General features: G+C 38.9%; 2 protein-coding genes across 3 annotated transcripts; one reads left to right on the forward strand and one right to left on the reverse strand.

Annotated features, from left to right (window-relative positions):
• Nucleotides 1-581: 581 nt before the first annotated feature.
• On the reverse strand, nt 582-3,646 carry LOC117471525 (proteasome subunit alpha type-4-like). The gene is made up of 9 exons (XM_034116613.1): nt 3,541-3,646; nt 3,055-3,080; nt 2,920-2,962; nt 2,431-2,593; nt 2,224-2,301; nt 1,779-1,867; nt 1,429-1,559; nt 1,025-1,148; nt 582-811 (listed from the first exon to the last, which is right to left on the reverse strand). Exons 2-9 carry the CDS (start codon nt 3,055-3,057, stop codon nt 657-659), a joined length of 786 nt encoding a protein of 261 aa, XP_033972504.1. The 5' UTR covers nt 3,058-3,080; nt 3,541-3,646; the 3' UTR covers nt 582-656.
• Nucleotides 3,647-4,351: 705 nt separating this feature from the next.
• On the forward strand, nt 4,352-7,991 carry LOC117471524 (solute carrier family 25 member 44-like). 2 transcript variants are annotated; one of them, XM_034116611.1, is made up of 4 exons: nt 4,352-4,516; nt 5,527-6,185; nt 6,385-6,512; nt 6,742-7,991. In XM_034116611.1, coding segments are annotated over exons 1-4 (981 nt in total). In that variant the 5' UTR covers nt 4,352-4,514; the 3' UTR covers nt 6,934-7,991. The 2 variants fall into 2 exon arrangements, with proteins under 2 accessions (XP_033972502.1, XP_033972503.1); XM_034116612.1 differs by having other exon boundaries at nt 4,365-4,627.
• The last annotated feature ends 2,145 nt before the right edge of the window (nt 7,992-10,136 follow it).

A 10,136-nucleotide genomic window follows, 5' to 3' on the forward strand; every position in this document is an offset into this window, starting at 1 on the left:
CATGGACAAGTTTTTCAAATCCTGCTGTGTCAATACTCGATATATTCTTAAGGTGATAGTAGGCTGATTTAGTAATTGTTTTAATGTGACTGTTGAAATAAATGTATTAATTTGAACTTGCTTGGTTGTTAGTGTGAAAGCACTGTATCACAATTACAATATTCTAATAAAGCTGTAGGCTCAATGTGATATATGATAAAATTACAAATTAAGAATCCAAGATTTTTTATTATTTTATAAATGGGTTAGTAAAATTACAAAATCAAAAAAGGTCTTGTTATTTTAGATTTACCTAACACATTACTGTAAAGGTGCATCCATTGGATGGACAGCTCCATCATGTGGCAAATAAAAGAGTTGCACTGCACAATAGGTGCTCGAAGACATGGCAAAATAAATATGTGGTTGTTAAGTAATATATAACTTGTAGTAACTTAGCTACTGTTGAATCGTTTGTTACGTCTCACTTATTGGAAGAGATAAGATTTTTTTAAATTACTTTAAGAAAAAAATGGTTTTGATAGGGTGAGAATAAAAACATGTACCTTAATTTTGTGACACCAGTACAGACAACACGTTCATCATTTCCAAACTTTTAATGTAAAAGACAAAACAATACAGGATTTGGTGACAGGAGAAAATAAAAGAATGTTTGCCTATTTGTCCTTCTCCCTCTGCTCCTTGTCTTTTTTGACCTTCTCAGCCTTGGCCTCCTCAGCCTCGTGCCGCTTGATGAGTTCATCGACTTCTTTATGTTTCAGCACCTTGATTTTTGTTTTCCCGTCTTCCCGTGTCAGGGTGGCAATCTCCACTGAAACAGTATATGTGAAAGAGCATTACGTTAGTGTATACATCAAGCTGTTGCAACTAAACACTCTCTGGCAACAAGGCAATAAACACATTCTGGTGATTAAATAGTGAGTACCTGTTTCAGTACATCTAGACAGAAGTACAGAGACAGCAACATTTTTGCAAAGCTAGTAAAGGTCGTTAGCTGCGCCAATTTAGGAGTTTTAAATCTCACCTTTCTCCGCTGAGAGCTTGCTTACATCCATTGTTTTGTTCAGCACTTTGACAGCCAAAGCCAGGGCGGAGGACAGACTCATCTCACCCTCTTTGAAGTCCTGCTTCAACATGGACACTGCAGCCTGAGGCCAAGAAGACAACACATCAAACACCATAAACATTCACAATGATATATGGATACATGTATGGCCCATTATGTGTGAAAATTGCACTGGCATCTAAGAATTACTGGTTTAAGTTTTGCAGAGTAATGTGTCGCATTAAGTTATTCTTAGATTAGATAAAAAACATCCAATAAATTATTACAATGTTATGTATGCTATTCAAATTCAGGAAAACTTCCATATGACACTGCCTTGATCCTTTCATTGATTTTCATTATCTGTGCCATTTCAGACTTACAGCGCTGTTGTTGCCAATACAGGTTGCCTTCCAGCCTCCATAGTTGCCGCTGGGGTCGCTCTGGTACAGCTGGAAGCCGTAATGTTTATCCCAGCCCATGTAGAGAAGAGAGACACCAAACGGCCTCTTACCTGTCAAGATGAACCACAAACAGCTGTTACAGAAAGCCAAAACCCAACTGTACTTTTACACAAAAATGAGAATGTGGTATAAATATTCTTGTAGCTTCTAAACGTGCACAATGGAAATGTTACAATTGACAATATGTTGCAGGAGATGTTTGATTCAGGTTCAAATACATAAAAGGATACTAGCTTTAAACTAGTAAAGCAGACTACAGTGTAGCTCACCTCCAAACTGTGTGTATGCTTGCTTGATATCACAAAGGGCTGTCACCAACTGCTCGCACGGTATTGGCTCCTGGTACTGCAAAAGATACCTGAGAACCAAATAAACAGATCAGAGGTTAATGGCCAATGCGAGTACAAATCTAAAGTTTGTCCTTGCAGAACTGTATATTTACACCTTTTCAATTAAATATGAATGTTCCTGTGTTTATTGAAAGATTATGCTATGTTGTTTTCACTTGTTTAATCAGATACAATTAAAATAGTTTTGCTTAACAAATGTCTTCATTCATTATCCAACACCATGATCTCACAATACATGTACTGTTTCTGGCTGACTAAGAAACAATTTTAAATAAATCAGTAAAACATGCTGAAAACCAACAACAAAAAATTGGTTTTTGGGACAGACCTAAAAATGGGTGTCAGGATTTCCTCTGAAACTCACCTCTGTGCAATAAGCCGCAGCTCATTTGTCAGTACATTGGCATCTGATGTGATCCCAGCAACACTGCAGGCCAAGTCGCTGAAAAAATAAGACCATAACAAGATTATAGTACATCAAGACTGAAAAAATGATGACGAAGGTTTTTAATGGTATGAATAGGCCAAGCCGTGGGTGCTGAAAAGTATTTCTGCTGTTCAGATCACTCACTCATTGAGCTTGTAGATCTTCTCAGAGAAGAAAACCTCGTCCAGCAGTTTGTGGATGTTGCGTCGCTCAGCTGCTAACAGCACGCCATCATTTGCTAGAATCCCCAGACATGTGCCAGCGTGACCGATCGCCTCCATCGCATACTCCACCTGATACAGGCGCCCTGTGAAATTCAGTCACAGAACTTTATTACACCCCAAACCTCAAAGAAACGTGTATCTAAAAACACAATGGCCAGTTAAATAAGCTAGACAATTTTTTTTTGTAAAAGCAGTTAAACCCAACAGTCTAAACATCATAGAAAAGCATACCTCAACCAACATAACATTCAACTTGATTTAGAATAAATATCTTTAACAAGAAAACTTTCCATTTACCAAGATATTTAGCATACCAAAAGCCACATTTATAGAGAAAATTGCATAACAATAACGAACAATACGTATAAAAGTGATCCAATTAAAGTGATAAAGTAGATTCAAGACTTGCCTTCAGGGGAAAAGATGGTTGTTCGGGAATCATATCTACGAGACTAAACAACAAAAGAAAAAACTGGAATTAGCTGAGGAAAAGGGTAGCGTAATATGTTTAACATGTATTAAGATATTTATGACAGCTACTCACCATCTTTTCCCGTCACTGAAACTGTCCTGCAAAGTAAAACACAAGTTATAAGATGATGGGCACGACCAGCAGAAACCAAACAGTGAGCATATAAACGTTTCAGTTTGTATTGATACCAGTTTTCATTTCATGTATACTTGAGTAAATGTATTCTTCCCTACAGTTTTAAAGTATAAATTGTCAAGAAAGTCTCTGATGCTTTATTGGCACACAATTTTAACTCACAACAACAGTAAAAGTCGTTACTATCCACTTGTATCTGTGCCTAAGTATCTGACAGCTAAGCTAGCTTAGCTAGTTGCTGCTGTACAGAATGAATCTGCAATATCTGAGCATGCTAGGTCGTTAGCATGCTAACCAGCTAGCTAGTTCATAATAAAGGAAGTCCTCTGAATGGTTAGAGTCAAAATATACCTATAGGCCTACTCTGAAATGGTGGTGGACTAAAAGCATACTGCAGTACATATTAAAATATGAATATATTACCTTAGGTGGAATGGTCTAAGTTGGCGTAGTTTTCCTACAGAATAAGAGGTCCACTACTTTCAGTTTAATGTTTCCTCACACGCCGGGGTGCTGTGGAGATGAAGAAGCCGCTCAGCAGCGCTACCCTCCGGCAGGAGGATCGACCAGAAGGTAATGTCATAACCGATCAGAAGGTAATGTCATAACCATAACCGATCAAAGTTAATGTCATAACATTTAATACAACTAATGATTTTAAACATGGGTGGTTAATAAAATATGAAAACGTAACTTATTGAACTATCTTGGATTTGTTGTAACAACATCAACAAAAATGTCCAATGATTTTCTTTGATGAAGATGAGACCCAACAGCAACTGTTGTAGTAAGTAGAGCACATACTGGTGCTGGGTCTGATGGTTCTATTGTATAATATTAAGCAGACTGGCGACACAGCGGGGTTTCCTTGGGCACTAGCCCATGTTGGTATGAATGTGAATTAGGCAGCTAAAACATGTTTTCTCTTCAGGCTGCCAACCTCACACCTGTGCAGGGACTATGTATGGAACCTGCCTCCTGGCACATGAACACGTTTTTTAAAAATATATTTTGTCCCTGAGAAATAAAAAGATAAAGAAATAATTGTGACATCTGAGCATGTATCTATCATAAAGAGAAACATAATGCTGTTTGGCAGGAAGAGACATTAATAAGGGAGGTCACACATTCTCTTCACAAAATAGTGTAAGACAGCCAGGTATACGACGCCATGACCACACAAGGGCAAGGCAGGGTGTACCTATCATGTAACAAATTCTTGAATGAACTGAGAGAAGGAAATGTGCAGCAAGAATCCAGTCTGCCCGAATCCAGAGGAAGAAGAAGAAGCAGCTCTGCAATGTCATTGGTTGTTTCATCAGCATGCTGTTTGAATGGGAAGCGGAAGTTGACTGAGTAGTTCAAAGGAAGCTAACTACGGCGAACGTCCTTAGTATATGTAAGCAACTGTAAGACGTTACTCAGAATTGCATTTAAATCGGCCGATAACATAATGTTTAAAGTCAGACCAACTTTGTCCTGACTGTGTAACAAACATTTGTACGAAAAGGTAAGTGCTTGCTAATCATACCAATGCTAACGCTACCCAGTGCTAGCTTCTTGTTAGCTAAACACCTGTTTAAACCACTAGCACTGGCATATTTTATTATACGACTGATGCGGTCTTTGTTCGACTTACTTTGTTGGGTTTCATACGTGTTATTGGTTAACCCACGGCTGCTCAGGGAGCTGTCATTTCGCTTCACACCGGCTGGGAACACGGTGTCCTCTGACCGGTGTTGCTGAGCCTGGGGTCATGCACAGAATGCTGCATTTAAACGTAACTGGTGATAAGCTACTGGGTGACCAAGAAGAGCGATATTTGTAAGAACACGATCATATTGTCGACATGCCTTAATATTGTTGTGCCTAAGCTAATTGGTTTATCACATCTTCGTGGTTAGCTTTAGCTTGGTGTCTTGCAGCACGACCTTTGAACTCTCACTCATAATTGGATATCAATATTATTGCTCAAGGAGAAGTAGTTAACTATTAATTTAACATGATTGTTTTCACTGCAAAGTCAGTTCAGGTAAATAAGTAGTGCTGCTGTGGTACATGGTTGTACTGATAGAGAAAACTAGGCTGTTGTTGGCAGTATTATAAATCTATGATCAATGACAATATTAGACAATGTATTGCATTAATGCAATTAAGCCACCCGCCAATATGTGAGTCATCTAATATCTAACCCCCGGATGGCAATGATGTTTTTATTTTTAATCTCATGGTAACTAGATTTGACCAAGATGCTTTAGTGCCCTCTTGTTCTAGAGAAGAAACCAAAAAACGTTACCATTTTCACACCTGATGTTTTCATTGGTTGGTATCCAACTAAAGCATATCCCTGAACTTCCACTCGTAGTAAAACTTGTTTACTCACCACCCTGTTTTTGTTTTTGCTGTTAGGAATCAGTTTGATGAGGGGGCACCTACAGCTGGCAGGATGCATGACAAAAGGAACATCCAGATCATCGAGTGGGAGGACCTCGATAAAAGAAAGTTCTACTCTTTCGGGGTGTTCATGACGATGAGCATCCGGGCCACCGTCTACCCGGCGACTCTGATCCGCACCCTGCTGCAGGTGCAGAGAGGCACGTCACTGTATACCGGCACCTTTGACGCGTTCTTCAAGATTCTGCGGGCTGAGGGTGTTCGAGGCCTTTATCGTGGCTTCATGGTCAACACCCTCACACTGATCTCAGGCCAGGCTTACATCACCACCTATGAGCTGGTGAGGAAGTATGTCTCCCAGTATTCTGATGACAATACGGTCAAGTCCCTGGTGGCGGGCGGCTCAGCCTCTCTGGTGGCTCAGAGCATTACTGTTCCTATAGATGTGGTCTCTCAGCAGCTGATGATGCAGGGCCAAGGGGAGCACCTCACCCGCTTTCGTCTCAATGCTGACAGTAAGAACTCAAAACAAATGTTCGGCCAAACCAGGACCATCATGTCTCAGATTTTTGCTGCTGATGGTTTCCGGGGCTTCTACAGGGGATATGTGGCATCTCTGCTCACCTATATCCCAAACAGTGCTGTCTGGTGGCCTTTTTATCATTTTTATGCTGGTAAGTGGCTGAAAAAATGTTTTCTCAACTATCCTGCACAAAAAAGCTCTGTGCTAAGTGCACTTTCTCTAAATACTTGGTTTATGTCGTTTATGAGTATCAGTATGTCCCCAGTGAATGTGTACGACTGCAGTTATAATGAATACAACAGTTCTTGCCTTGTTGTCAATCAAATATCTGTTTGTGTAATGTTTAACAGAGCAGCTCTCTAAACTGGCTCCCAGTGACTGCCCTCATCTGATTCTACAAGCCATGGCCGGACCTCTGGCTGCCGCTACTGCCTCAACTGTCACCAACCCAATGGACGTGGTCAGAGCCAGAGTGCAGGTACATTTCCTTTACTGTGGATCCATCAGACAGTTTGACCCTGCTATGTTGAATAACCGATTCACTGAAAACAAAATCCAGATTCTAATGTTTGAGATATGCCAATAGTTAAGCCATAAATGGCATGTTTGGCTACACAAATCTGAATGAATCGATGTAATTGCATGTACAACACCCAGTCCTAGGCAATAACGGTTTGTGGTTTCAAATAATAACACATGTTTTTTAGGTTGAAGGGAGATCTTCTGTCATCGAGACGTTCAATCAGCTGATCAAAGAGGAGGGCTGTTGGGGGCTGACCAAAGGACTCTCCGCACGCATCATCTCGTCCACGCCCACTGCCATCGTCATGGTGGTCGGCTACGAGACGCTGAAAAAAATGAGTTTGCGACCGGAGCTGGTGGACTCAAGACACTGGTAGAAAAAATATGCACTGATGACATATGGACCACGTGCCATTTTAGCCCTAATGAGACCTCATATAAAAACTCTGGATTTTTTTTTTAAAGAACAACCTGGGGAACAAAATGAAATCAGGCCACTTTTGAATCACAGTACCTGTGTGTCCGACATTAATTATGTGATCATTCAAACATATTACTTGTAGATTAAAAACCTTTCGGCCATTAACATTCACACCAGATCCAGGTTCAGGTTGTATTGCTGCTTAACATGGCTGTTGCTATTTTTAATGTACTTTTAAAGGGGTGAATAACATGTTGCTTTTACACTGGAAGATGCAGACACATTTATCCAACTTTTAGACAATGGATTTTTCACGCTTTACTATCATGTTCAAGCTTCTTTGCGGTGGAGGAAAGTGATTCCTGATAACATGTTTTTATCTTAGATTGTTTGTGCTGTTGGGCATGCATACAAAAAAAGACTGGTTTTGATCAGGCTTCAGAGAAAAGTAATTTAATGTATGATGACGCATTCACGTCAGAAGTAAACAGGTTTTCAAAGTGCTTGTTTTCCTTCACTTTGTCACTGGCATCTATGTATATTTAATTTAATTTTGCCTTTTAAAAAGATATTTGCCTTCATAGTATATTCAAGATGCAAAATCTGCTTTTTGTTTTGCTGAATGTGCGAGAAGAAGAAGAGTAGAGTTACAATCTGTGTGTCATGGCAGCCTGTGTTGTCGGTGTATTTAATTGACTGTTTTGTACGCTGCACAAACTGAGTCCAAGCAAATTATTTGACAAATTCCACGCAAAACAGAAAAAATACATAGAGTACAATATTTGATCAGCCTTTTTGTAACATACTAATATGCTGGCTGTTTGATATTGTAAAACATATTGCAATGATCGCGCTGGTCAATAAATTATTTTGTGTACTGGTAGCTTCCAGGAATTGGAGAATGATTGAAGTTGTTTTGTGCAATATTCTAAATGTGTTATCCTTTTTCGGCACAAAATGTGATTGTGTATTACATTGTGTGAATAACGTGATAAAGGAATGCATTATACCTTATTTATTTTCATTATGTATTTGGCGTTTATAACTACAGAAGTGTTCAACTTTCAAATGACCCATTATGTTTAAGAGCTTAAATTCTGTCACTGTTATTTTCATCACGGACAAAGCTGAAGGGGGCGGTGTTAGTTTGATTGAAGGCAAATTCCTTTACCTGCGTTTGTTTAAAATGAAGCCCTGAACATCCCGTAATGTTTTCTGAAGTTATATATAAATCTGCTCCTAGGCCATGCCAAGATGCAACACCCAATGAACTCTAACTCTAAAGTCGGCAAACCTTGTTTGGAAAAGAGAATAATTTTGACTAAAGTCTGGAATTTATTTGCACGACTTTCTGTAATTCAAAGTGTGATTTCAGAGATGAACCTCCTGTTGTCAACTGTCTTGTAAAGATTTCACATTGCTTGTCATCTCACCATGTCGTGGTTCATCTATTTGGTTGATTAAACTTAACAACTGCTTAACAAAAAGTCACTGATTATTTACACATGTTCAAACAAAGCTAATGAGCATTTGCTGCTTTTTCAAATTCGTATTTTTCCTTGATGGATTTTAATAAAGAATTAAGATAATTCCAATCTGCAATGTCAAGCTGTATCTGCTGTCATCTGCAGCCCAATGCAGGAGCTTAGGAGCCCAATTAAAGCATGACAAATACTTTTTTGAAGCCAATAGCTATCTCAGAGTTTCAGTGTTTAAAGTCACATTTTGGGAGGATAAATTGTAATCGTAGGGAGAGGTTTTTTGTGATATAACGTTTTGAAGAGTTGACTGTATTGTTCGTTTTGTTGCCCTCAGGGGGTTCCTTTTTGCATTTAAGAAGCTCTGGGAGACAAAATGGGAGCAGGTGAGTGATGCGTTTCCTTGATGTTCTCATAACTGTGGGGCGTCCATAAGTCTTATTGAAGGTGACACTGACACCAAAGGTCATCTGTCATCATGTTAATGAGGTGAAAGAATCGACTGAGGATGGCCCTGCAACATTTAGTATTAGTAGCATTCTTCAAGCAATTTAAAATGTAAGAAAATATTTGATGATCAATACAATTTAAGGATGCTGGTGCTTGTTGTAATATTATATACTTTTTCTTAAACATTTACAAAACTGACTTTCTGTCAGTATTTAAAAAAAGTTATATTTTTTGTTTGTCATTGCAAAGATCTTCTTAATTTTTCAAAAATGGCGGTGAATAAAACATACAAAATATAAATCTATTAATTAAGTGGAGAAATTACTGCAGCATAAACACAAAAAACCTATGACATATGGTGACACATTTAAAGGAAGATTTCATAACCAACATTAATATTTAACATCCTAATTTCTGGATGGCAGCAGAAACATGCCCCTACATTTTAAGATGCTTGCACCAAATCTTCTAACTTTTCCCTCACTTTCCCTTTAGTAAAAACAAACCCACCGGAGGGCGGACAAATCTCCTGATGAATGAAACAAACAGGCTGACGGATCATGGTGGGATGACGGAGTGCTCCCTGCTCTGCTCTCTGCATTAATTATCAGCCAGTGTCTGGAAGGCACTTTGTCAGAAAGATGGATGAGGGGCTGTCAAAGAGGAAACAAATCTGAGCTGGTCGGGGTTAGAGGAAGGGCCTCTCATCCTCAAGGGATGTGATGGTGGTAGACGTGCAAGTGTGTGTGTGTGTGTGTGTGTGTGTGTGTGTGTGTGTGTGTGTGTGTGTGTGTGTGTGTGTGTGTGTGTGTGGAGAATAAAAGGTGGGATAGAGTGTCGTGAGGAAATATAGAGTGTTTTGAAAAGCAGCAAAGGACAAAGAAGTTTTAGAAAGGTGATTTAATTATCTATGTTGATGCCTTTAAATATCAACTATAGAACATTAATCCAGCCTCCTCATTTCAAAAGTATTATACAAGATGTCTTCACTTTTTGTCTTCACTCCTGATTTCATAAGCAAATAAATGGAAGATAAAATCCATTTGCTTCATGCTAAATGCATTTCCCAGTAACAAAAGGCTTCTGCAGTCAATCTGAGTTACACAAATCAACTATCTTCTCTTAAACCTTGTAAAAAAAGACCATAACTTTAGAAAATGCCAAAATGAATCTAACTCAGACTGTTTAAACTTCGGCAGAACTATAAACACATTTTAATCATGATTACATT

The sequence above is a fragment of the Trematomus bernacchii genome, unplaced genomic scaffold, assembly GCF_902827165.1.
Source record: "Trematomus bernacchii unplaced genomic scaffold, fTreBer1.1, whole genome shotgun sequence".
Lineage (NCBI taxonomy): Eukaryota > Metazoa > Chordata > Actinopteri > Perciformes > Nototheniidae > Trematomus > Trematomus bernacchii.

Coding starts and splice junctions, on each gene's coding strand:
- LOC117471525 (XM_034116613.1), bottom strand. Junction 2,594..2,919: donor AACCATCTTTTCCCCTGAAG/GCAAGTCTTGAA, acceptor TGAATTTCACAG/GGCGCCTGTATCAGGTGGAG. Junction 1,149..1,428: donor GTATTGGCAACAACAGCGCT/GTAAGTCTGAAA, acceptor TCTTGGCCTCAG/GCTGCAGTGTCCATGTTGAA.
- LOC117471524 (XM_034116611.1), top strand. Junction 6,186..6,384: donor TTTTTATCATTTTTATGCTG/GTAAGTGGCTGA, acceptor AATGTTTAACAG/AGCAGCTCTCTAAACTGGCT. Junction 6,513..6,741: donor TGGTCAGAGCCAGAGTGCAG/GTACATTTCCTT, acceptor CATGTTTTTTAG/GTTGAAGGGAGATCTTCTGT.